General features: G+C 37.9%; 3 protein-coding genes across 3 annotated transcripts; 2 read left to right on the forward strand and 1 right to left on the reverse strand.

The window, feature by feature from the left end:
• Positions 1-1176: 1176 nt before the first annotated feature.
• On the forward strand, positions 1177-1752 carry LOC117989718 (transcription factor VBP-like). Its single transcript, XM_034977130.1, has one exon. It carries the CDS (start codon positions 1177-1179, stop codon positions 1750-1752), a length of 576 nt encoding a protein of 191 aa, XP_034833021.1.
• Positions 1753-11485: 9733 nt separating this feature from the next.
• On the forward strand, positions 11486-12130 carry LOC117989719 (transcription factor VBP-like). Its single transcript, XM_034977131.1, has one exon. It carries the CDS (start codon positions 11486-11488, stop codon positions 12128-12130), a length of 645 nt encoding a protein of 214 aa, XP_034833022.1.
• Positions 12131-15622: 3492 nt separating this feature from the next.
• Positions 15623-24872, reverse strand: tko (technical knockout). The gene is made up of 5 exons (XM_034976671.2): positions 24736-24872; positions 24579-24648; positions 17033-17220; positions 16536-16699; positions 15623-15780 (listed from the first exon to the last, which is right to left on the reverse strand). Exons 2-5 carry the CDS (start codon positions 24646-24648, stop codon positions 15699-15701), a joined length of 504 nt encoding a protein of 167 aa, XP_034832562.1. The 5' UTR covers positions 24736-24872; the 3' UTR covers positions 15623-15698.
• Positions 24873-25512: the final 640 nt, after the last annotated feature.

Genomic DNA, 25512 nt, shown 5'->3' on the forward strand with positions numbered 1-25512 from the left:
AAGGGTTATAATGCTTTAAGCGTTTCAAGTAAGACGTCGCTACAATTAATGAATAGATTATCCAAAACCATGACGTTATTGAAGACATTTCTATTGATATATTTTATAATAGTGATATGAGTTTTTTTACGATACCTACCTAAGTACTACATGCCTTCAATTGTAAGATGTTGGTTTTTCTAACGGTAGGTAAGTATATACCTAGGTACCTACAGGTTTTTGCAGCGGCTAGGCTATAGCACTTAAATACTTTGATTGCGTATATTAATAAGTATTACTAGCTGATGCCCACGACTTCGTCCGCGTGGATTAAGGTTTTTAAAATCCCGCTCTTTCCTTGATAAAAAGTACTTAGTCTATGTTACTCTCTCTTCTTTCAACTACCTTTATGCCAAAAATCAAGTCGATTAGTAGCTTAGATAAGGTGTGAAGGAAGGACAAACCAACAAACATAAACAAACACAGATTCGCATTTATAATATTATAGAAATCTGAAATAATAAAATAGTAGGTAAAATATAAGTACTAATATTATGGATCTGAAAAATGAAGTATTTTTTAAATCAATATCAACCGATTTCGTAGAAATATGATACAAAAAAGCTCGCAACCATGATTCTACTTATATGTACCTATCCGTCATTAAATACTTTTTATTTCGGGAAATCAGTGAGTTATATCTATAGAATTTTGTTAACCTACGTCAACTCGGACTGAATCGTGGGGAAAAACTAGCTGAAAATGTGATTTTCATTTCCATTTACACCGGGTAACAAGTTTTAAGACAAAATTTTCTGAAGCTATTATTTTTAGGTAAGTAACTATTTTGTTGCGCCAAATTGCTCATCTTGCTTTTTCGGTAGTGTAAAAAGAGTAAGTTGTTATTAATTAGCAATGTGATTTAATCAACATTAGCAATGAATCCATTCGTCTGTTCAGTCCTCGTGGTCCAAATTCCACGTTTCAATACTTACAAATAGTATCAAAACAAAAAGGCGCCTCATAAAAGTGTTAATTAAGAAATTTAATCCCCTAAAATTGTCTCCGACAGTCCCGTTATGAGTCCCGCAGGTAGCGGATTAACCCTACCACGCTCACACTTCCCTGCCCCGCCCACAACCGGGACAAACTCCCGGGACACTCGACAACCGATGTTTATACATAACGGCTGCAGCCATGGCTCTTTGGACCCCTTACGCGGACGAAGCGCTGGACTTAACCAAAAACAAACAAGTACCACCCGAACGAGATCGGTCTTTTAGACCCACAGTTCCCGACGTAAGATACGCAAGAGTATCCCCGGAGTTGCAAGAAAGTAGATATTACAACTACGCCGAATATACAGTTCCAACATCGCAAATATCTCCAAACGAAAGTTTGTTCTACAGAAAAGCTCCATCACCTCCACATTCACTTGACTCGTTGGATGTTGATTCCTTATCCGACGACGTGGAGTATCAAGCATTCGAGAGAGACGCCTTAAGAGTTATGGCGGAGAAAAACGGGGGAGCTTTACTCGGAAACAACCCAAGAATGAGACGTGCGGTACAGACTACTCAGGCAGCGGACGATTCGTATAGAAAACAGAGAGAAAGGAATAATCACGCGGCGAAACAGAGCAGAGATAGAAGAAAATTGAGGGAAGTTCGACTGGCTTTTCAAGTGACTTTTCTGAAAAAGAAAATCGCGGACTTAAGGACCCGGATCGATGAGCGAGTGTGCGTCACATGCCAGCAGCGGTGCCGGTGTTAACCATTTAGTTAAGTATTTTATTTTAAAGACAATGTGAACTTTGATGGCCTACGTGCGATTTGGTTGTACTAGTGTGTAAATATTATTGTGTTAAATAGGTACATATTGTACAAATTATACCTAACTATGTGATAAATAAATATAAAATTAAATCCCGGTGCATAAAGTGTATTTTTCTTGTCACGTTTTTTTTTAATTTTAAAATTATAAAGTAGATAAATGTAATAAAATAAGAAGGTTTCAATAATAATAATAGCCTTTATTTCCCAATAAATATAACAAAACACACTTTATCTTAAACATAGTTATACTTAATTCTATTTTTCAATATATTGGCTTAAATTAGTTAATTAAATCACCTTTTCACATTTCAACATGTAATAATATGTTGTGAGGATAAAAAATATAACTCTTACAATAAGGAAGGTTTCTATACTTTTAAAATATTAGGTATACCTACTCAGGACTGCAAAATTGTTGTTAGGTATTCATTATCCATACTAATATTATAAATGCGAAAGTGTGTGTGTCTGTCTGTCTGTCTGCTAGCTTTTCACGGCCCATCACGGACCATTTTTCCGATTTTGATGAAATTTGGTATAGAGATAGCTTGCATCCCGGGGAAGGACATAGGCTACTTTGATCCTGGAAAATTAAAGAGTTCCTACGGGATTTTTAAAAACCTAAATCCACGCGGACGAAGTCGCGGGCATCATCTAGTATTCAATAAAATTCAATTATATCAAAAAAAAGCTGTGGTAGCCTAGTGGTTAGGACGTCCGCCTTCCAATCGGACGTCGGGGGTTCGATCCCGGGCACGCACCTCTAACTTTTCGGAGTTAGGTATGTGCGTTTTTAAGTAATAAAATATCACTTGCTTTAACGGTGAAGGAAAACATCGTGAGGAAACCTGCATGCCTGAGAGTTCTCCATAATGTTCTCAAAGGTGTGTGAAGTCTGCCAATCCTCACTTGGCCAGCGTGGTAGACTATGGCCAAAACCCTTCTCACTCTGAGAGGAGACCTGTGCTCTGTAGTGAGCCGGTGATGGGTTGATCATGATTCATTATATTTACTACTTACTCTTATTAATTAACAGTCATCACAATAATTAGACCGACACTAAAATTATGGTTGTAAAATTCCCATAATGTAAATCCTTTCTTTTCCCGAGATAAAATTGTAGCCTTGCATAATTATCTATTTGCTTTTTTAAATTAGGTACATCAAAATTGGTTCAGTCTCTACCAAGATTAGTTCGGACGAACAGACTGACAGACGATAAATTAATTTTGAGTTTTTGATAACAATCATTAGGTAAACTACTACTAATCACGAAATCAAAAATAAACATTAGGTAGCTTACTTTCTATAGATTACCTACTCATAAAATTATGATGACAATTGACAAATTAATCCCAAGACGTAACGGTAGATACAATATTTTGTTAATTTGTTTGTCCATTCTATTTAGTGGGAAACTAATGATTTTGTTTTCGTTTCTTAAAACTTTGAAAGTGGTAGACTTTGAACCTTATACTAAGTGAGTCACTTGTTGGGCATACGGCTGAAATTAATAACATTAATCTAGGTAGGTATAATCAATTAATTTAATAAAAAAATAATTTGATTTTGATTTTTTTTTGATAATCGATTAGTTATTTATAGCAACGTTGTTATTTAAAAAAAATGTAGGTACAATTGGAATCTATGGTGTTTTTAGGGTTAAGTAGTAAAAATCCTTACCTATAAAAAGTTTCGTCTAGTCCGTCTGTCTGTCACAGACCATAGTTATTTGAAAAATATATATACCTACTGTACCGTAGAAAAGCAAAGCTATAGGAACCTCATAGGTAGGTATAATAGGTGTATACTGATGTAGCTTCTAAGATGGAAGCAGGCTCACATGGAAGGGGTATGGTAGGTTTTGTTAGACCCCTTGGTTTCTACACGGCAAGGTACTGGAACGCTAAATCGCTTGGCAGCACGGCTTTGGCGGCAGGATGGTAACTAGCCACTGCCGAAGCCTCCCACCAGACCAGACCAGAGATTTAGAAATTATACAATTCCAAACCCCTGCCGGGTATCGAACCCGGGACCTCCCACTAATAAAACAACAGCGCATACAACTGCGCCAGGGAGGTCGTCAAAAGTCTAAACCATTCTCATTCTGAGAGGAGATCCGTGCGAGTGGGCCGAAGATGGGTGGATCATGATGATGATGATTAAATCTTTGCTCAGTTCAGCAGCTTTAGGGAAATAGACTACAAAGGTAATAAAATCTGGTGTTTTTTGACCAAACAGCACAGATATCGATCGCTGCGCGCGCGCCACGTGCCCACGTGCCCACGTGGCCAAAGTAAATACGGAGATGTCATCTCATCTGATATGTCAAAGGATTGTGGTCTCGCAGCTTGCGCACGCGCACCTATTTATTTTTAAATAATCTTCTTTGAATAAAATTTTGGTTTTACGCCAGTCCTTATTCCTATAACTCAATAATACTTAGTAGCTTAAAAGCTAGACCTATATCAAATGTTAACATTTAGAAGAAAGCAGGCTAGTACGTAAGTAGCTTGTAGTGGGGATTGATTAAAAGTTAATATTATACAAATTGGTAACATAACTTGATATTTAATAACATTAAACCAATAATTGACAGACACGGACGGACCTACGGAACCCTAAAAAGAGAACCTTACCTACACCTTTTGGCGTTGGTGGGTAAAAACTTTCTTCTATATAACGTAAAATAAACAATTATATTAGTCGCACCCCTCATCTGCCCCTGTATAGTTGCGCAGGCGAGGGTTGCGTGGCCGGGGGCGGGGGCGGGGGCGGGGGCGGCGCGTAGGGGAGGGTGCGACCCTAATGCACCCTACCCCTAACTTAATACGGTTATGTAATATCGATCCCATGCTTTAATTGTGTATATACATCAGACATCATAATATTATACAGAAGACAAGGTATAATCATCAACCATGATCAACCTCACCTCACTACAGAGCACAGGTCTCCTCTCAGAGTGAGAAGGGTTTTGGCCATAGTCTACCACGCTGGCCAAGTGCGGATTGTCAGACGTTGAAAACATTATGGAGAACTCTCAGGCATGCAGGTCTCCTCACGATGTTTTCCTTCACCATTAAAGAAAATGATATTTAATTACTTAAAACGGACATAACTCGGAAAAGTCAGGGGTGCGTGCCCGGGATCGAACCTCCGACCTCCGATTAGAAGGCGGGTGTCCTAACCACTAGGCTATCAAAGTTAATACATAGCGTAGCAAAATACAATCAGCAGTGGATTTTAATTATTAGTTGCTTAAGAAATACAACTAGGGGTACGTTAGTCTACACTATCTACACTAATCTACACTAATATTATAAAGAGGAAAACTTTGTTTGTATGTTTGTTTGTTTGTACTGAATAGGCTCAAAAACTACTGGACCGATTTTAAAAATTCTTTCACCATTCGAAAGCTACATTATCCACGAGTAACATAGGCTATATTTTATTTTGGAAAAAAATAGGGTTCCGTAAGATATTTGGGTTTTTCGGACACAAGGTGTAAAAAATCAACCAGAAAAGTTACTTATTTTGCGTACGCTGCCTAAACTATAAAAGATAGAACCATAAAATGTTCTAATTAATTGTAGATCTTATAAATATCTACAAAAAAGTCCGCGACACACTATACCCATCTATGTCGAGTGAGGCACAGCAACCATTTTTTTATTGAAATGAAATGAAATGAAATGAAATGAAATGAAATGAAATCATTTAATTTTTGCTACATGTGAGTAGTAAATGATCGTACATATATAGATGGTCCTTTCACATTTTGCCATTTATGTATGGCGTGCAAAATATGTGGTACTTACAATAAAAATAAATTTAAGAAAAGAACAAATAGAAATGACCACGACAGAAAAACTTTAAAAACTTATAGTTACATTATCAAAACGTCATAATTCAAAGTAATAATAATTTATGTCAAATCCCACAGTCATCCAAAAAATCCTTAACACTATAGAAACATTGGTTAATTAAATAGTCAAACATTTTCTTAAATTTAGACATTGGTAGACTTTTAATATTGTCAGATAGTTTATTATACAAAGTGACAGCCATACAATAAGAATTGCGGGAACATATCTCTAGTCTTCGCCCTGGTATTTTTAATTTAAGTTTATGTCGGCGGCGTCCGTTATCAGGCTTCATATCAAATAAATGCACATGTTTCTTTACAAATAGACATGTTTCAAATATATATAAACATGGCAAGGGTAATATCTTTTTTTTTTTAAACAAAGGCTGACACGGAGCTATTATATCCGCGCCACACAATGATCTGATGCATTTTTTTTGTACTCTGAAAGCATTTACGATATCGACAGAGTTACCCCATAGTATTAGTCCATAACGCAGTATAGAAGCAACATAACCATGATAAGCAGTTGTAGCTGCTTCTTCAGAGACTGTATTTCGGAGTCGATATAATGCATATACAAACCTATTAAGTTTTTTACAAATTATTTGTATATTTAAAAATCTTGAATTTTTTTTGGACTACATTTAAACGCGTTTATTTTACTCATGCTATTAATCCTTATCAAAATAAATGATTTCATCACTAAGAACAGTTTATGGAGATAATATTTGGTCTTTGAATGATTAAAATTGGACGTTTGGTTTTGAAGTTATGGCGAAATTAAAATATTACGATTTCTGCTGCACGGCCCGTTGTTATTATATAAAGAGGTACTGTCGTTAAGTTTGTTTGTAGGGGGTAATCTTTAGAACTACTGAACCGATTTTAAAAATTCTTTCACCAGTAGAAAGCTACATTATTCCTGAGTGACATAGGCTATACGGGATCTTTAAAAACCTAAATCTACGCGGGCGAAGCCGCGGGGATCAGCTAGTATAATATATGTTACTTAGTATACCTACTACTTATTATATATCTTCTGCGCTAGGCTAGGGGCATTATTACTTCGAACTCATCCTGGAAAATACAGTAAACAAATCATGTTTACAAATCCCAAAGAACAGTTAACTAAGTAAACACATAAAATACACGCGATCTATTCGTGCAAAGTATTAAAATTGTCACCATCCCTGCAATCTGATACAGAACTTTTGACTTATCTTAATCCTCTGGGACTTAGTTTTAACTTTTAAGAGCGCAAATAAGACCGTTATGAGGTTTCTGAGAAAATATTTGCTTTGCGGACAGACGGACAGACATTGCACCCTTTTATTTTAAGCTGGCGGGGGGTGCATTGTAAAATTTTGTGTGTTTGTGACACAATTTGCATATTGTGGCATGGTTCTTAGGGTTCCGTACCCAAACGGTGCCAAGCAACGGGACTCTGTCACCAAACCTACGCTGTCTGTCCATCGTCTGTCTGTCAGCCGCCTATGAACCGAAACAGGTAGAATGTTGAAATTTTCAGAGTATGTATTTTTATTACCGCTATAACAACAAATAGATAGTAAAAAATTAAGATGGCGAATTTCAAAATGGCTGTCATGTACTAAAATTAAAAAGTACCTACCTACAAGTACATATATTATACCTAGTCCGCACAAAATGACTCCTCACGCGCCATTTTAACTCTATGGGCCAAATGTCATGTCAAAAGTAGAAATAAGGATTAAAATCGTACTTTTAACATGAAATTTCACACAAGAATAGCACGGTAATGTTGGTTATACTGTTATATCGCGTAGGATGGTACGGAACCCTTCGTGTGCGAGTCCCACTTGACCGGTTTTTTACAGTTTGAGAATAGAAATTAGAAAGGACTAAAGTTGAATGGGGAAGAAAGAGGTGCCTACCTACATACAGGTATATCTATGGGTAGGTACCACTGTTTACAAGTACAACCCCTCTAGCACAGTGGTGCACTTTTGCAAGCGAGGGATTCCGGGTTTGATATCCGGTGGGATGATGAACTACGTAGGCCTGTTTAGTTACGTACAAACAATTAAATATCACTTGCTTGAAACCGCATCGATAAGAGCTCTCCATAAAGAAGAGTATCAGGTACCTATAATTTTAGAACTCTATGAACAGTCAGTTTGTACGTAAACTAACGAAATAGGTTAGTACCTTTTTTTTTTTTTTTTTAGTACCTACTCTGTAAGTAATCATTAGATTTTTAAATTAAAAATGACTTGCCACCATAGTTCCAACTTCCATGTGTCGTTAGGCGTAAAATACCAAAATTATTAATTAAACAAGTCTGTTACTCGTTTGGTCTAACGAGCTATAGAGACCCGTGACACGAGGACAGACAGACAGCAGAGTTCCATTACCTAATAGGGCTCCGTTTTTACTTTTTCAGTACTATGGAATCCTAAAAAAAATGTTAGCGAAGTTACGACTATTTCCAACAAGCCGATGCCCGCAATTTCACCCGCGTGGATTTAGATATTTAAAAACCCGTGGGAACTCTTTGATTTTCCGGGATAAAAAGTAGCTTATGTTACTCTCCAGGTCTTTAACTATACCTACCCATGCAAAAAATCACGTCGATCCGTTGCTCTGTTGCGACGTGATTGAAAGACAAACCAACAAACCAATAAACCAGCAAACAAACACACTTTCACATTTATAATATGGGTATACCTACTTAACTATAACATTTTTATCTGTATTTGCAAAAAGTTATGCTTAATAGTTGATTCATTCAAAACTGGCGCAATAAAACTTGGCACTTCATTGTCTTGCGAGTTCTACTACTTACAACCGGTCCATTCCGCTGAGATTAGGTACCTACCTAGGTAGTAGGTACCTACTATTGGTGGGATTATACTTATAGGTTCTGGAAAAATGTTTCGACAAACGCGAAACGACACGGCGGCGTCTCGAGGATATCACTTGGATCATCTTTACTGATTATCGTCTATTTATCTGCCTAGTAGGTACCTACTACTATACTACCTAATACCACTATCTACCAGATAAGTGTCGAAAAAGTAAGTAGGTATAGTATGCGACAGGTTGAAATGGCAAACGGGGAAAGAACGCCCCGCCTCTGTATAAAAAAATAAAAATAAAGAAGCATTGCCCCATCATCTCAGATCGTGGTTTCAGACTTCAGAGCCACGTGCCGCCGCGTGTATGGCGCGCCATAAGCTTGCGCAGCGCCAGCAGCGGCGCTATACAGCGCTATAATACGCTATACTAGCCCGCATCCTAACTACGGCATTCATTTACGATACTAAGCGGATTAAAACGGTATGGGTTTTCCAAAAGCTAACTCCAGTTTGGTTACCGGGTAGGTAACCATTATAAAATCTAAAGAAAGCGTCCGTTATTCAGTTAAAGACTTCATATTTTAGAGTTCCGTACGCGGAGGGTGCTAACGGGAATTATTAAGCCTACCCACGCTATCCATCCATCTGTCTGTCTGTCAGCGGGCTGTATCACATGAACTGTAGTATGCAGAGAGTTGACAGACTGTTCTACTTCTATTACCCCTAAGACACAGCCCACAGGATTTCCTAGTTTAGGGTCAGGATTCCAGCGAAATGAACTGTACTGAGTTATTAAATAAAGTGAATACTAAAAAAAACCGAGAAAAATGGCGCAACATTGTGAAAGATGTTATAATATCTCGAGTGAGCTACGATCCTCAAAATTGAGGGACCGACGCGAGAAAAAAAAAGATCTATGTTCAAATTGTTATAAGATAGTGAATTAGGTAGGTACTAAGTACTTACATATACCTACTTTTATTTTTTAAGTTGTCAAATTGTCGTCATGTTAGGTACCTACTTAACTGCCTAGGTACCTACCTACCTACCTAATTTTAAGTTGTATTTATTTAAATGAGTCAGTTAAATTCTTTATTAAATTCATTTGAAAAATCTAAAAGACTTTTTTAGTGAAAATGTAAAACTTGTACTTTCTCGTACGCCAGAAAGTACATACCCATTACTAACCTACCTAGGAGGGACAAAACGACATTTGGTTCATCTTACGCTAGAGTTGCTCTTATGAACAGAAATACGGGACGCCGGATGGACACAAAATTATTGAAGTAATCGTTATGACTTGACCACATGTTACCTATACAATACAATTAAGAGTTATCTCAAATAACTACAATTAATCAGTGTAAGGTACTTATATTCTACTTACTTACCAGTTACCTACCTCTTAAACAGATAAGTCGTGAAAAGTTAGGTAAGAGACAGATACACGCATTTGTAATCACTACCCATATTATAAATGCAAAAGTGTGTTTGTTTTTTGAGTTGTCCTTCAATCACGTCGCATCGTAGCTACGAATCGACGTTTTTTCCACGGGCTTAGTTAAATACCTGTAGAGTGATTTAGGCTACTTTTTATACGGGAAAATCAAAGAGTTCGCACGGGATTTTAAAAAACCCAAACGGATGAAGTCGCGGGCATCAGCTAGTATTAATAGGTATAAACTATAAGGATAAGTAGGTAGATACACAGTAATTTCTCAAACTTTATCTAAGTTAAATCATCCTCCTAAGTATCTATCTAAACAGCTCATTAGATTTGCATGTATTGTGTATTTAATATCGTTAAGCAATCAACTAACGATGATGAATGATGTTGATGATACACTAGGCCAGGTAGGTAGGATGCAAAGAGACAAACAGAACTATTAGGAGCGCTAATCTGCCCTAACATCTCGTAAACAAGTTTTGGTCAATACATTCAATAGTAGCAATTCCTTAACGAGCAGCGAACAAATAAACACAAGACTAAATATTTTGACTTACCTACTGTAAAAGTAACAGTTATGAAATAGACGTATCTATTATTAAGCACAGATAGGTACCAACCTACGTAGTAATAGACATGTAGGCATAGCTAACTAATTAGTAAGATATTTAAAAGAAAATAACATGGGATTGACTAAAAAATGAAACCCATTCTTTCAGTAATTTACAAAAGCAAATATTTAGCTCTGCGTGCCTCTATTCATAGCCTACAAAAAAACGAAGTAGTTTTATCTACTACTGTCTACCTACTAGCTACATGACTATTGCAATTTTGCTACCTATATCTTTATGTAGATTGATCATGTTATTTTATAACACCATCTAATTTATGGCGTCAAAGCACAACAAAACCCAAACTTAAACCGACCAAGTGGGAGTCAAACTCGGGCACCGAAGGTCCCGTACTCGGGTATTTTTTGTCATTTTGCGCGATAAATACAAAACTATTATATGCATAAAAATCTGTTTTACAATGTGCTGGTAAAGCCCTTTCATATTATGTTACTCCACTTGGTATAGATATCTTAATTTGGAAATTGAAAATACCTACCTACTAATTATTTGTTCATGAACACATTTATGACAGACGACAGACGGAAAGACAGACCGACAACGAAGTGATCCTATGAGGGGTTTTTTTCCTTTTGAGGTACGGAACCCTAAAAAGGAGCAAAAAATAACCAAAATGCAAATCTACGCAACATCCAAAAACAAAAGATCTATTGTCACCATCGCATCCCGTTAACGCGCAGGTAAACAACCCTTGCGTTCCAACCCTTCGCTTATCGCAAGGGATGCCTAGGGTGGGGGTTCATCCCTGCAAGCCACTCCTACTTTCATAAAAGTAAACGAAGCATCTTTATTATCATTAGTTACTTCTTAACTACCGTGACGACAAGTTACATCAACTTATAAATTTGACTTAACGTATAAAATCAACTTAAATTAACTTAAAGATGGCTCTTTGGACGCCTTACGCTGAAAACACAGCGTTAGATCTAACAGTGAAGTGTAAACCTGAAAGAATATCGCCTGAACATTATCCAACGCAGTTCCAATGTTATGAAAACCATACAGTGTACCAGCCTCATAGTGTTCCGTACCCTTACACCGTAGGGTATCCGGTATATGTGCCTACAACAGAAGCCCCCGTATCGCCTGTGTCATCGTGTACAAGTTATCCTAAATCCATCAGTCCTCAAAGAAATGGAATGATTTCACCACCCGAATCGCCAGTTTCGATCAACGAGAGGAAACGACCAAGTTATATGATGGACGTAGACTCTTTATCAGATGATCCAGATTTTCAAGCTTTTGAAAGAGATGCTTTGAGAGCTATGGCGGAGAAAAATGGCGGAACTTTACTTGGGAATAATCCACGCATGCGTAGAGCTGTCCAGACAAGTCAAGCTGCTGACGATTCGTATAGAAAACAGAGAGAAAGGAATAATTTTGCGGCGAAACAGAGCAGGGACAGGAGGAAGTTGAGAGAGATTCATTTAGCATTAAAAGTGACTTATTTGAAGAATGAAGTCGCTAAATTGAAGGGTTTATTGGGAAGTCAGACCTGTGTTAGGTGTCGTCAATCTTGTATGTGTTAAGATTATTCTAAGTTTTATTTATGTTATTTTTAAGTTGTATTTATAGTGACGAGTCAAATAAGTGTGCAATCTTGTAAATAATATTGTAAGATAAATTATTATTAAAATATGTTTTGTATTTCAATACAATGTAGTACCTACCTACTTGTATGAAGCCTGTTTCTTGGTATGTATACCTATTATTGTATAAAAGTACAAATATGTATGGGTAAGAATTAAGAAATACATAGCATTTTATATGTACGTCAAAACCCGTTTCATTTGATTTTGTACCTACATCTTTTAAGACAGCAAGGGAATTAGGTACGTCTTAGTATCTAAGTACCTAGGTAGATACTAGATAGATACTCGTAGGTACCAAACTTGAGCATCCATACCTGCTGAGTGCTGATATTATAAAATGTGTCTGTTACTTTTCGCGGCTCACCCGCTGAACCGATTTTGACACAGAGATAGCTTGCATCCAAGGATTTTTTATCTCGAAAAAATCAGTGGCCCTACCGCGGTTGTTTGACAGCTACAATGTCACGATCGCAATCATCTCTGATTGGTTAATGCTCGCTCACTATTGGCCACAATGCATTGTTGCAACAAGAATCGCACAAATTCAGCCAATCAGAACAATTGAGATTGTAATAATGATTGATGCAGGTTTTAGACAATCGCCCTACAGACTTCCCATCTCATGGGATTTTTATAGGTACCTAAACCACGCAGATGCGGATAAACCCATGCGGACGAAGTCACGAGCATCAGCATTCAGCTGGTATCCAGGTGTTAGATAGGTAACTACATGGTAACTACCCAATCAAAGCGGGAATTAAACCTGAAACTTTTCTTGCTTTGTTGTCATTTACTTAAATATTATTAAATGCCAACAAATATTTAATTATAAAAATTATTTATTATTCACAGTTGCACTAAAAGTTGTGACTTATTTCATAACTCATTATCATAAAAACCTTTTAACGTCAGATTTTTATAGTAGGTAATGTATAATATGTACGTTGTGTTTTTGTTGCGCAACAAAGCGATGGGCGCGGCTTGCGCAAGCGCATCCGATTCGATAGCAACAACCAATCAAAACGGCGCTTAGGTACCTCTCTATAAATACTTATATTTATGTACTAGCTGACCCTGCGAACTTCGTTCCGCCTAACAGTCGATTCAAATTTTTTATTTTTTTTAAATCCCCACGATTTAGGACTTCAGTACTTTGCAGCATCAGGATTGAGGAGTTAGGATCCGAAGTTCAATGATGTAGCCTATGCTTGGTACCTAAAATAATTTTGCATCATCCGCAGTTCCTGAAACATTATAGTTTAGGAGTGCTGTACCCTACATTATCAGGGTTGAGGAGTTGAGACTTGAAGTCTGAGAATAAAGTCGTTGCTTGGTACCTACAATATCAATTCACTATGAACACTTCCTGAATCTTGATAACCCAGGCGGGCAGTAACCCTGCAGCATCAGGATTAAGGAGTTGAATCCAGAATTTTTTATGTGACCACCACGAAAACTTTTTTTGTTGATTTAAAAAAATATTTGCAAATCGGTCCAGAAACCTCGAAAAAATCGATGTACAAAAAAGAACCACCTCCTTTTTGACAGTCGGTTAAAAACCGATTACCTTGAAATATTTACGGAACAATTTTTAAAATATCCCCTTTCTAACAAAAAAGAATGAATGAAATCGGACTACGCGTTAATGAATTACAACTCAGTATACATTTTAACTTTCGTCCCCTCTCCTACGGGAACCATGCTGAATTTCGGGATAAAAAGTATCCTATATTCTTCCTCATAGTATGACCTCAAATCGTACTAAGTTTCATTGGAATCCATTCAGTAGTTTCAGCGTGATGCGCGGCCGTGATACAGACAGACAGACAGACAGACAGACAGACAGACAGACAGACAGACAAAAATGAAAAAAATTACAGTTTTGGGTTCAGTATCGATTATAGAGTGCCCTCGAAAAAAAATTTTCAAAATATCTTCAATGTACAGAATTTGACCTGTTACAGTTTTATTATAAGTATTGATTGATGATATTGATGAGGTGTTTTGTGTTTTAACCTGCAAGCTTTTACCACATTACAACTTCCACAGATGAGAGAAACTAAAGGGACATATGCTATTGTCCCGGAAAATGAAGGTGCTCCCACGGGATTTTCAAAAACCTAAATCCACGCGGATGAAGTTGCGGGCATCATCTAGTATCTAGTATCTACAGGGATGTAGGAGTACCTAATACATAAACTTTAGTTAGGTGGAACATCATTTAGTATACCTACTAGTAACTAGATGTTGCACGCGACTTCATCCGCGTGGATTTAGGTTTTTGAAAATCCCGCGGGAGCACCTTCATTTTCCGGGATAATAGCACATACCCTTCCCTGGGATGTAAGCTAACTCTGTACCAAATTTCATCAAAATCGGTTAAACTGTTGGGTCGTGAAAAGCTAGACAGACAGACAGGCAGACACACTTTCGCATTTATAATATCAGGATATATTACGATATGTACCTATGTATAGTCCGCGACAGGTCGAGATGCATAGCGGGGTATGAGGCGGGCGGAGTGCGGACGGCCCGCACACCCGCACGTAGCCCGCGCTATCCCGCACCGGGTAAGTGTGGGGTGTGTGCGGATGTGCGGGGCGTTCCCTCACCGATTGTCATCTCGACCTGTCGTGTATTATGCTTAAAATATTTTCTTAATTATAATAGAGTATCTAAATATTCTGGCGAAACAGAAACTAAGTTTTAACAATGACCCTGATAAATAAAAAGATTCGATTATGGCGTAGCGTAGGTATTAGAAAAGTATAAGCAAGTTCTAGAAATTAATGACGGAAAAATATTATGAGACTTCATAAATGTAACAGAGTTGGACGCACGGAAGTGTGCACCTCCAAGTTCTACAACTATAAATGGATGTGAAACTATGAAATTATGTACCTAATTCCGTTGTACACAATCTCTAAACTAAACTAAAATGGCACGTCTAAATCTATTGCTATCCCTTTCATAATGTTGCTTGCGGAAAACGATAGCACTAGATTTAGACCTGTTAGTTTAGTTTTTGTGTACAAGAGAATCTGCCCCAGTGTCAGGGTAAAAAAATGTATAATAACTAGCTGACCCGCCCCGGCCTCGCCCGGGTGAAATTTAGAAAATAGAGGTGGGGTTGAATTTACAAAAATCCTGGGACACGTATTTCTTCATTTGTGACCGAAAATCCAAATACCAATTTTCATGCAAATAACTTGAAAAATGACGGGTTTTCATACAAACTTTCATCCCCTATTTAACCCACTTAAGGGTAGAATTTCGAAAAAATCCTTTCTTAGTGGATATCTACGGATCTACCTACTCTTTACAAAGAACATACCCTTCAAATTTCATGTCTCTAGGACCAGCGGTTTAGGCTGTGCATTGATATATAAGTCAGTCAGGACTTTGAATTTTATATGTACAGATTAGTAAAATGAAAAGCTTTTGTTAACTTAATCTAAATATAATTTCGGCTACAGTAGGCATTATGTACAACGGGTAACACTGGCTACACTTTCTGTTTGATGACGTGCGGCAGGTCGAACTTGCCGCGCACGCACTTTAGTTTCACGCCGGGACAGTCTTTCACTCTGGAAATTAAAAAAAACATTAATGAGCACAACTTCTCTCTTAGCGTCGTAACCCACGGGGGTTTGTGACCCTTTCAATAATGGAAAGGGATTTTTAAGTATAGTATAATGCGGTGGACTTTCAGATCATGAAAAATCAAAAATTATTCATTTCATGTAGGAGTGTCTCTAATGCTACGTCTGTGACGCTAACGCCGGTTCGGAATGAATATTATACTGAGAAGCAGCGCCGTCTTAGGTAATGCCGGGGCCCTTGGGCACACAAGAATTTGGGGCCCCGTTGGAAAGTAAAAAAGTGAATGAAAAATCATTTTTCTGCTATGATGTTATATTTATAACCCTGACTGAACTACATAACATTTCCTACCTGTAAAATCTGGCAATGCCACGTCTATTGTCAAACTCTGAAATGTCATTGGCTTGTCACTACTCAATGTTGCAAGAAAGTCGCTAACAACGCCCTTATTTACTCTAGAAATTTTTTTGTCGGGTTGTATCTACCTAAATAGATAAAAAATGTGATGTAGGCCAATATATCGGCCTTTTGGGGCCCCCTTGATGATGGGGCCCTGGGCACGAAGCCCGTGTGCTTCTTTTCGGATCAAAAAAGTTACAATATGTAGTTACACTAGAGCAACTTGTGGACAACTGAATTTTCATGCAGTTGCTTTCGCGCAACTTTGTCACAGAAATTGAACACGCACTTGCGGTTAGCAGAATTCGGCTCGTTGGGATTCTCGTGAGTCGATACCTACCTTCCGACCCTGACGAGTACGATGTTGTGTTCCTGCAGGTTGTGGCCGATGCCGGGGATGTAGGCCACCATCTCGCGGCCGCTGGACAGCCGCACCAGCACGCACTTGCGGTTAGCCGAATTCGGCTTTTTCGGCTTCTTGATTACAGTCTTTAATACAACGCCCTAAAACAACATTGATAATTTAAATTCCATGCTATTAGCCGTTTGTATCAGAAACGTGGAGCAAAAACATTTCGTACGCGAAGATTGGATGTCGACCACATCTAATTGTACCTCTATGGTGTCAACGTTCATGGTTTCCCACTGTTCTGTGGTATAACGGTGAAGGTGGAACAAGGTTGTGAAGTTCCTGAGCACACTCTCTGAAGTATATCTGATTAAAGACCAAGTAACAGGTGACATTGTGTCGAAGCTGCCGCTTACAGCTGAGCAATTTCGCCATGCGGCAGTGATTGATCGCCAAGAAAAATATACTTACGTAGATAACATAGTTACCTTAGCGAAAGGGTGTCCATTGAGGGGGTTCCTGGATTTCCTCTTCTTTATGTGTGGGCCCGTTTTGTGCATCTGTGCTAGCGACGCCATGGCTCGCGAGATCAGTCCTGGTGAAGCTTGACATGCGCCGGCGTGGATGCTGGCTAGAGGGGCAGGTTGGCGGACCAGGGAGTGAGTTATTGTGATAGCTGGATGGAAAAACAGAACAGTTTTTTAGTAGGTACTGAATTTTGAAGTATTTTATATAGATAACTATGTATGTATAGTCCGCGATAGATTGAGATGGCGATAGGAGTATAAGGCAGGGGCTCGCCCCGAGTTAGTTCAGGGGCTGTGCGGATGTGCGGGGCGTTCCTTCCCCGATTGCTATTTCGACCTGTCGCGTTCTATAGTTAATAAACATAACGTACGTAGTATAGTTCTGTAGTTAGCAATACGCAGATTTTTAAATAGCCCGCTATTGCCCTGCTGATTTTGACTTTGACTTTGATGAAAAAAAGCCTATCTATTTATGATGAAATACCGTTATAATATTATGGAATAATGTACCCAACCCAGCAGGTGTAAAAGACAACCCGGATAATCCACCAATGAAACCTTTTGCCAACAGAAGAAATTCGAAACGTGAATTAAAAGTTGTGATGAATTATAAACTAGATGAATACAGTTAGGTAAGCGCGACATTGTCCGATGGGGGTTTGAGGGCGTAGCCGCAGTTGTGTCAAGTATATGGGGGTTGTGTCACACTCCCATGGCTCGGGTGTATAGTGTACAGTGTATACCGTTAAACGTAAAGGATTGATTGACACGTCCAAGGTGTTGCACGATTCGATGCAGTGGGAACATCAAGTGTGGTCTGAGGAACAATAATTTTGATGTATTGAGGGTTTTTTCACCAATACGCGAGTTTCAGCTTTACACTCCTTTGAGATTTGAACTCGATCGATTTACCTATAAGTCCCGCAAATTGCTATTGCGCTGGAACCATGTCTCATTAACATCGAAATGATGTTATTTTGACGTTATTTGACGTATATCTATAATATAAAAATGAATCACTAAATGCTCATCGCAAATCTCGAGAACCGCTGAACCGATTTCGCTAATTCTTTTTTAGGGTTCCGTACCTCAGAAGGAAAAACGGAACCCTTATAAAATCACTTTGTTGTCTGTCTGTCTGTCGGTCTGTCAAGAAACTTACAGGGTACTTCCCGTTGACCTATCATGAAATTTGGCATGTAGGATAGGTCTTATAGCAGACATTCGGGGAAAAATCTGAAAACCGTGAATTTGTGGTTACATCACACAAAAAAAGTTAAATTGTGGTCATGAACTAATAATTAGGATTTTCAATTTTCAAAGTAAGATAACTACCTATATCTAGTGGGGTATCTTAATATGAAAGGTCTTCACCTGTGAATTCTAAAACACATTTTTATTTATTTTTATGCCTAATAGTTTCTAATTTATCATGCAAAATGTCTAAAAAATACGACTGTATTACGGAACCCTTGGTGCGCGAGTCTGACTCGCACTTGGCCGATTTTTGGATGTAAAATTATATTTTCTAGGTAACCCGAAAACACATTTCAGAAGTCGGAAATCGGAATTATTTGAGTATCAAGTAAAATAACAAACGCAAGCTTGTATTCCGGGTACGCAGCAAACATCACGTCTGTTCCAGCGCTGGGCATTGGGCATTGGGCACGCAGGCAGTGTCCGGCGAATGTTATTGTTTGAGATAATCGCTGCCAAGTGTCTCCAGGGATAGGCCCAACTTGCATCTGTCTAGCGCAAGCAAATATAACCGTGTGGTACAAGTGATAAACTGATGCCTAAACTGCCATACCCCTTCCAGGTTAGCCTGCTTCCATCTTAGACTGCATCATCACTTACTACCAGGTGAGATTGCAACCAAGGGCTAACTTGTATTTGAATAAAATAATAATAAAATGTCTGGTAGTAATATTTCTGCTCTACATAAAGCAAGTCATCTTCAGCATAATCAAATCAACCTATCGCCGGCCTCCTCTCAGGGTCTATTGGCGTCATTTCTGATGTCTTTCTCTAAACTAGAGACCAGGTGCATGTTTTTTTAAATATTATTAAAAAAAAATTTTTTTTTTTCAAATTCTGCCCTTTGATTGTTTGATTCGCTGTTTACGTTTTTTCACAGCAAATCAAAGGGCAGAATTTGTTAACAATTACGATAACGATGAATACGTTTTTTTACACAATTGGGGGGCTGATTTTATTAGATAAGTAATCGCTGCCACTTATAACTTAGGACGCCAAATGAAACAGTACCTACCTGCTCTTTTTGCGGATTATAATCCGCTAATAGTGGGCATTGTCCGCAGATGACGGACGCATACATTCCAAATTATCCTTTCTGACAACGTTCCACAATGACTAGAAAAAACCGGTTAAGTCCGAGTCGGACTTGTACACGAATGGTTCCGTAGCAATGCTCGTTTGAATTTCTTTAAATTTTCATAATCTTGGTTTTTTGGAAATACACACTGTCTACCTGTCAACTCTCTACCTATTACGACTTATAAGATACAGCCCATTGACAGACGGATGGACAGACGGACGGATAGCGGCGGCTAAAGCTGATCTATGGAACGAACTTTGACTTTATGTGTCAACTGTCAGGTCAAAAATAGATTTTAGTCCTTCTTCTTCTTATTTTGCTTTATGGCTTTCAGTAGCCACACCGAGGATTTTAGTCCTAATCTAATCGTAAACCGTACTTTTGACTTGACAGTTGACACATAGAGCAAATATGGCTCTCAAAAATTATGCATCAGACGCTCTATAGATCTGAGGCAGCAATAGGGTCCCGATTGCACCTTCGTGTACGGAACCCTAGAGATACATGCGACAATAGGCAAGAGTTGGCCACGGGAGCATTGTGTGTTCCCAGAACTGTTGTAAATCATATTTGTGTAAGAAGAATATGAATGCCACTCATAAACGACACAACTTTATCGCGCTGATACTGTACATAATGTGGAAGATGGAATCCCTTCGCACTCGCAATTGTCAAGACTGACTGAGTCTTACACAATGCTCCCAGATATTGCAAATAACTGCACATTATTATGAATTACTAATCCCGAGCTGAAGGTTTGTTGGAATTGTTTATTAAAATATTCAGTTTCTCAGAAGGGTTCCAAAGAAAAATTTCTCAAATCAAAAATCAAGATGTTCCAAATATCTATCAATATTTATATTAGATTATCTGCCTCGCATTGCATCGTTCGGGAAGCTTCGACATGTCTTCTCATCCGAAATTCCTCAGTGCTTGAAAAACAAAGTCTTCGAACAGTGTGTGTTACCAGTGATATGGATGGTTATATAACATATCGATCAGAGACATGGTCGCTAACTATGGGCCTCATAAGAAAGCTCAGAGTCACTCAGGGGGCGATGGAGAAAGCTATGCTTGGAGTTTCTCTACGTGATCAAATCAGAAATGAGGAGATCCGTAGGAGAACTAGAGTAGGTAACCAATATAGCTCAGCGGGTTGCGAAGCTGAATTGGCAAATGGGCAGGGCACATAGTTCGAAAAACCCGATAGTCGTTTGGGTCTCAAGGTGCTGGAATGGCGACCTCGCACCGGAAAGCGCAGCGTTGGAAAACCCCACACTAGGTGGACGGACGACATCATGCGAGTCGCAGGGAGCCGCTGGATGGCAGCGGCGCAAGACCGTGGCATGTGGAAACCCCTACTAGAGACCTATGTCCAGCTGTGGAAATCTCTCGGTTGATGATGATGATGATGATGATGACCGCATATAAGAATCTGGGTCTACGTTATAGAGAAACCCCACATGAAAAATACATGAATCCCTGGCGCAATCTAAATATACATATAAAAGGAAAAGGTGACTGACTGACTGATCTATCAACGCACAGCTCAAACTACTGGACGGATCGGGCTGAAATATGGCATGCAGATAGCTATTATGACGTAGGCATCCGGTATGAAAGGATTTTTGAAAATTCAACCCCTAAGGGGGTGATAAAGGGGATTGAAATTTGTGTAGTCCACGCGGACGAAGTCACGAGCATAAGCTAGTGGCACGAGCATAAATGAGAGGTCCCAGGTAACAGATTTTCTAACAAGTTAAAACTTCCGTATTGCTGATCGTTTAAGAAAGACACATTAAGAATCTGCGGCGAAGCGATCAAAGGACGCATCGCCACTTTGTATGAGAAAGTTCGACTCCGGGAGATCCCACGCAGCGTCCTTTCAAGGGACAGTGACCAAGCTAACGGGTTGATTAATGTAGCTAATAAATAATTGATTAAATAAATATTTCAATTAATAATTTTAACATAATCATCATCATTATACAACTGCTCAAAAAGGGGGGTGTGTGTTTTTTATTTATGTGTGTTTTTTAATTTTATCATAACATCTAAATGTCCGAATAAATTTGGATGTATGGGATTGCGTTAAAATCCTTACATCATCTCGAGCAAAACAGGATTAAATTTTTTGAAAAAAAAATCACTATGGCGCCTGTACGGTGCCACTTTTGAAATTTTTAGATGCACTTGTGTTTTTTATTTTTGTTATTACAACTTTTGTTAGATTTACGTTGTAGAGAAAAAGAAAATTATAATAATTTTGAACTTGTCAGTCTTTTTATCATGCGCCTTGTGAATTATTTAGATCATTTATACGGCAATATTATGATCAACCCATCGTCGGCTCCAGAGCACCGGCCTCCTCTCAGAGTGAGAAGGGTTTTGGCTATAGTCCACCGCGCTGGCCAAGTGCGAATTGGCAGACTTCACACACCTTTGAGAACATTATGGAGAACTCTCAATACAATTGTAGGTATATCAAATCTTTGAATAGAGCAACCGCTTGCTGGTTCTTCTCGGTAGGAAAGGCATTCCGAACTAGTGGTAGATGTAGTTGACGATTCAAAAATACTTGTAAAAGTTTAATCGAATAAAAAATATTTTTATTTTATTTATTTATTTCTCAGGCATGCAGGTTTCCTCACTATGTTTTTGTTCACCGTACGTTCTTCAGCATACGTGCGGCGTTTTTGGCATACCTAGCACTACTATACCTAATATATTAGAATATGGCATATAAACCAAACATATGTAAAATAAATTTTCAATTATGATTTTCTATGGTCGCTTATAATAAAGGAGCAGTCAAAATCTTACAAAATCATTGTCCAGTAAATACTTTACACTACAGTGACGGAAAAAAGGATTTTGCATTGCAATAGTGGTGCTGGAATCTGCAAGTAACGCAAAGTGCGACAATATGCACAAAGCCGATGTGTGAATGAGATCTCCATCAGAGGCTGGTCAGCGCTGACTCATGCCACTCTCGCAACCCTTATTTATACCAGGCTTTAGTGGACTGTCCGCAAAAAAAGCCTTAAATAAAATAATTGTACTTAAATTTAGGAGACTAGACAGTGACTGCGACTTGTGCTGCGACTTAGTGACTGTGCCCTAAAATCACGGGTTTTACGAATTTTTTTAGAATATACACTCTTTCATAAATGATAAATGAAATTTGGTATACTTATTGAAAACACTGTTTATTTGTTTACATTTTAATTTTTTTTTGTGATGTGACCACAAATTTAAAGTTTCCGGATTTTTGCCCTTACGTGAGCTATAAAACGTACTTACCTGCCAAATTTCATGATTCTCTAGGTCAACGGGAAGTACCCTAAAGACGACAGACAGACAAGGAAGTGATCCTATAAGCGTTCCTTTTTCCTTTTGAGGTACAAAAACTCAATACCTAACTATTATTGGGTCGTCTTGAAAATCGAACCCAGGACCTCGTCATCCGCAGTTTAACGTGCTTATTACTACACCAACGTTACAGGCAGAGTCTAGCTTACAAGTAAGTATCTAATAAATCGGTTCGCATTATTTATGTTATTCAATTTAATTTACCTACCAAATTATGTTGCTGACGCTACAAGTCCCAGTGGACATAATCTGGGTCCACGCGGAAGGGTTCCACGCAAAAGACAGGCGCGATCGCAATCCCTAACAAATATTATTAAAAAAACATTCGCACAATAATACCCCCTAACTCTTTCAGATAGAGGTGTTAATCGCGTGTATCGATGACGCAGCTGCCGAAATTGATGCAGATGCGGATTTCGGGCAGCGAGTTGACATGTCCGATGTCATGTCAGATATATACGGTTTCCTATTTACTTGAGGGATTTATTTGCTCTATGTGCTATAAATACCGCCCTTGCTCTATGCGGCATAATTCGTACCGCGACTATAAATTCCGAACCACGCGTAAGTATCATCATCTTCATCATCATGATCAACCCATTGCCAGCTCACTGCAGAGCAAGGGTCTCCTTTCAGAGTGAGAAGGGTTTTAGCCACAGTCTACCACGCTGGCCAAGTGCAAATTGTCAGACTTTGAGAACATTATGGAGAACTCTCAGGCACGCAGGTTGATATTTTCCTTCACTGTTAAAGCAAGTGATATTAAATTACTTAAAACGCACATAGCTCCGAAAAGTTAGAGGTGTGGGATCGAACCCCTGACCTACGACTAGAAGGTGGACATCCTACCCATTAGGCTATCACAGCTTACCTAATAGTTGAGTTAAATTAAGTACTATATTATGTAACAATTTTATTTATTACTAGCTGATCCCCGCAGCTTCGCCCCCGTGTATATAATATAGCCTATGTCACTTAGGAATAATGTAGCTTTCTACTGGTGAAAGAATTTTCAAAATCGGTTCAGTAGTTCCAGAGATTACCCCCTACAAACAAACATAACGACATTACCTCTTTATAATATTAGTATAGATTATAATTTTATTTATTTTAAGTATAACAATTTTATTTAGGCTAGATTCATGTTTAATTATTATTGTTGTCATACAAATTCTATTCAACAGTTAATTAAATAAATTAAAAAACATTTACCTGTACCTACTCAAAAACCATTAATTTAAAAAAAAATTGATTAAGTAACTAATACGAGTTTTTTAATGATTTATTTATATCAGACTAGACAAGCCAAACTAAAGGACAGGGCACTACACACCTTTTCTCGAAGTTATTTTTTTCATTGCAGATTTTTGACGATTTAAAATTACCTTTATGAGGATTTAAGCATGTCACTGGTCAGAGAAGATCCGCAACAAGCTATGCCTTAATGGCATATAACTATACATCATGATTTTAGTAAGTACCTAAATTTGGACTCAGTCTTAGCCTTCTAGTACAGGTTTAGGCTGTTTTGTTTGGAAATTAATTCAGATTTGTATTCAGTGGGACAGTGGAAATGACCGAATTAAAGGAAAAAACCATTTCGATTAGGAATGGAACTATTTACACCGTTTTGTCTACCAGAACCTCATTTATTTCCAAAGAACTGATAAATTGTAGGCTCAGAGCATTATCATAACATATAGTTAGGTGGAAATTGAAATGGGTCTTAAAATACAAAGCCATAATATTCAGATAGTATGAGTATGTAGTAGATAAGTATTCAGTTTCCTAATTTACCTTGATATGGTGAGCACTGAGTTTTTAGTCCAATAGAAAGAAGCGATAATCCTTTTCGCAAGAAATTCATCTGAAAATAGATAAAAACCGAATGTAACCTTAAATTTATTTTGTTGTGATTATTAGAAGATAAAGAATAATAAGTATGATGTTTTACCTTGGATTTGGAGGCTCCGTTTTTTCTGTATTAAGTTATAGAACTTTCTTTAATGCAAAACCAAAATAAAGTTATTGTTTTTCATAACATAACCTCAAAATTTGCTTTTTTGATAATAACTGTCAGTGTCACTTTGACTTTACTTTCCTAGTATTGCAATTAAGAAAAATAAATATTTTACTAATTAATCACTAGACGTCGCTACTTAATTCGTAATTTAGTTTTGCTACTGATTAATAGATGTCGCTACTACATTATTATAGTTCTATTACTCATCAATAGATGTCGTAGTTATTAAATAGTTTTTAAAAATTAGAACTAAAAGATTAAAAAAAAACTTTAAAAGTTCATCTAAAATAGAACTTGAAAAGTTGAATGATGAGTCTAGACTCTAGACTGACGATCAGAACCTAGAACCCTTTTACTTAGCCTGAGTCTAGACCTCTGCTGTGGCGTGATTGGAGGATAAACCAACAAACCAATAAAAGCCACACTCGCATTTTTAAATAAAAGGGTACCTAGTTAATAAATCAATGAAAAGGAGGTACCTAGGTTCTTAGTGACATGGGTAGTGATTATGAAATTTAGAATTTCTCAGTTGAAAAAAAAAATACTTTTGAACAAAAGAGCCTCAAGATAAACGAATTAGGAAAAAAGGTAGAATTTTTGTCATCAGCTTTAAGGTCCCTAAATTGACTGCTAAGTGAAATGTTACTTTCCTACTTAACCTGAAATCGAGATACTTTTATAAGACGAAGGGCCTCAGTTTGATTGAAT

Source organism: Maniola hyperantus, chromosome 16 (genome assembly GCF_902806685.2).
Source record: "Maniola hyperantus chromosome 16, iAphHyp1.2, whole genome shotgun sequence".
In the NCBI taxonomy this organism is placed as follows: domain Eukaryota; kingdom Metazoa; phylum Arthropoda; class Insecta; order Lepidoptera; family Nymphalidae; genus Maniola; species Maniola hyperantus.

Bases quoted from the DNA above. Each gene is read 5' to 3' on its own strand.
- LOC117989718 (XM_034977130.1), top strand. From the start codon at position 1,177: ATGGCTCTTTGGACCCCTTACGCGGACGAAGCGCTGGACTTAACCAAA.
- LOC117989719 (XM_034977131.1), top strand. From the start codon at position 11,486: ATGGCTCTTTGGACGCCTTACGCTGAAAACACAGCGTTAGATCTAACA.
- tko (XM_034976671.2), bottom strand. From the start codon at position 24,648: ATGAATTTCTTGCGAAAAGGATTATCGCTTCTTTCTATTGGACTAAAA. The intron at 17,221-24,578 runs GTAAATTAGGAA...TTTTCCATCCAG, and splicing joins TCAGTGCTCACCATATCAAG to CTATCACAATAACTCACTCC. The intron at 15,781-16,535 runs GTAGGTATCGAC...TTTAATTTCCAG, and splicing joins GTACTCGTCAGGGTCGGAAG to AGTGAAAGACTGTCCCGGCG.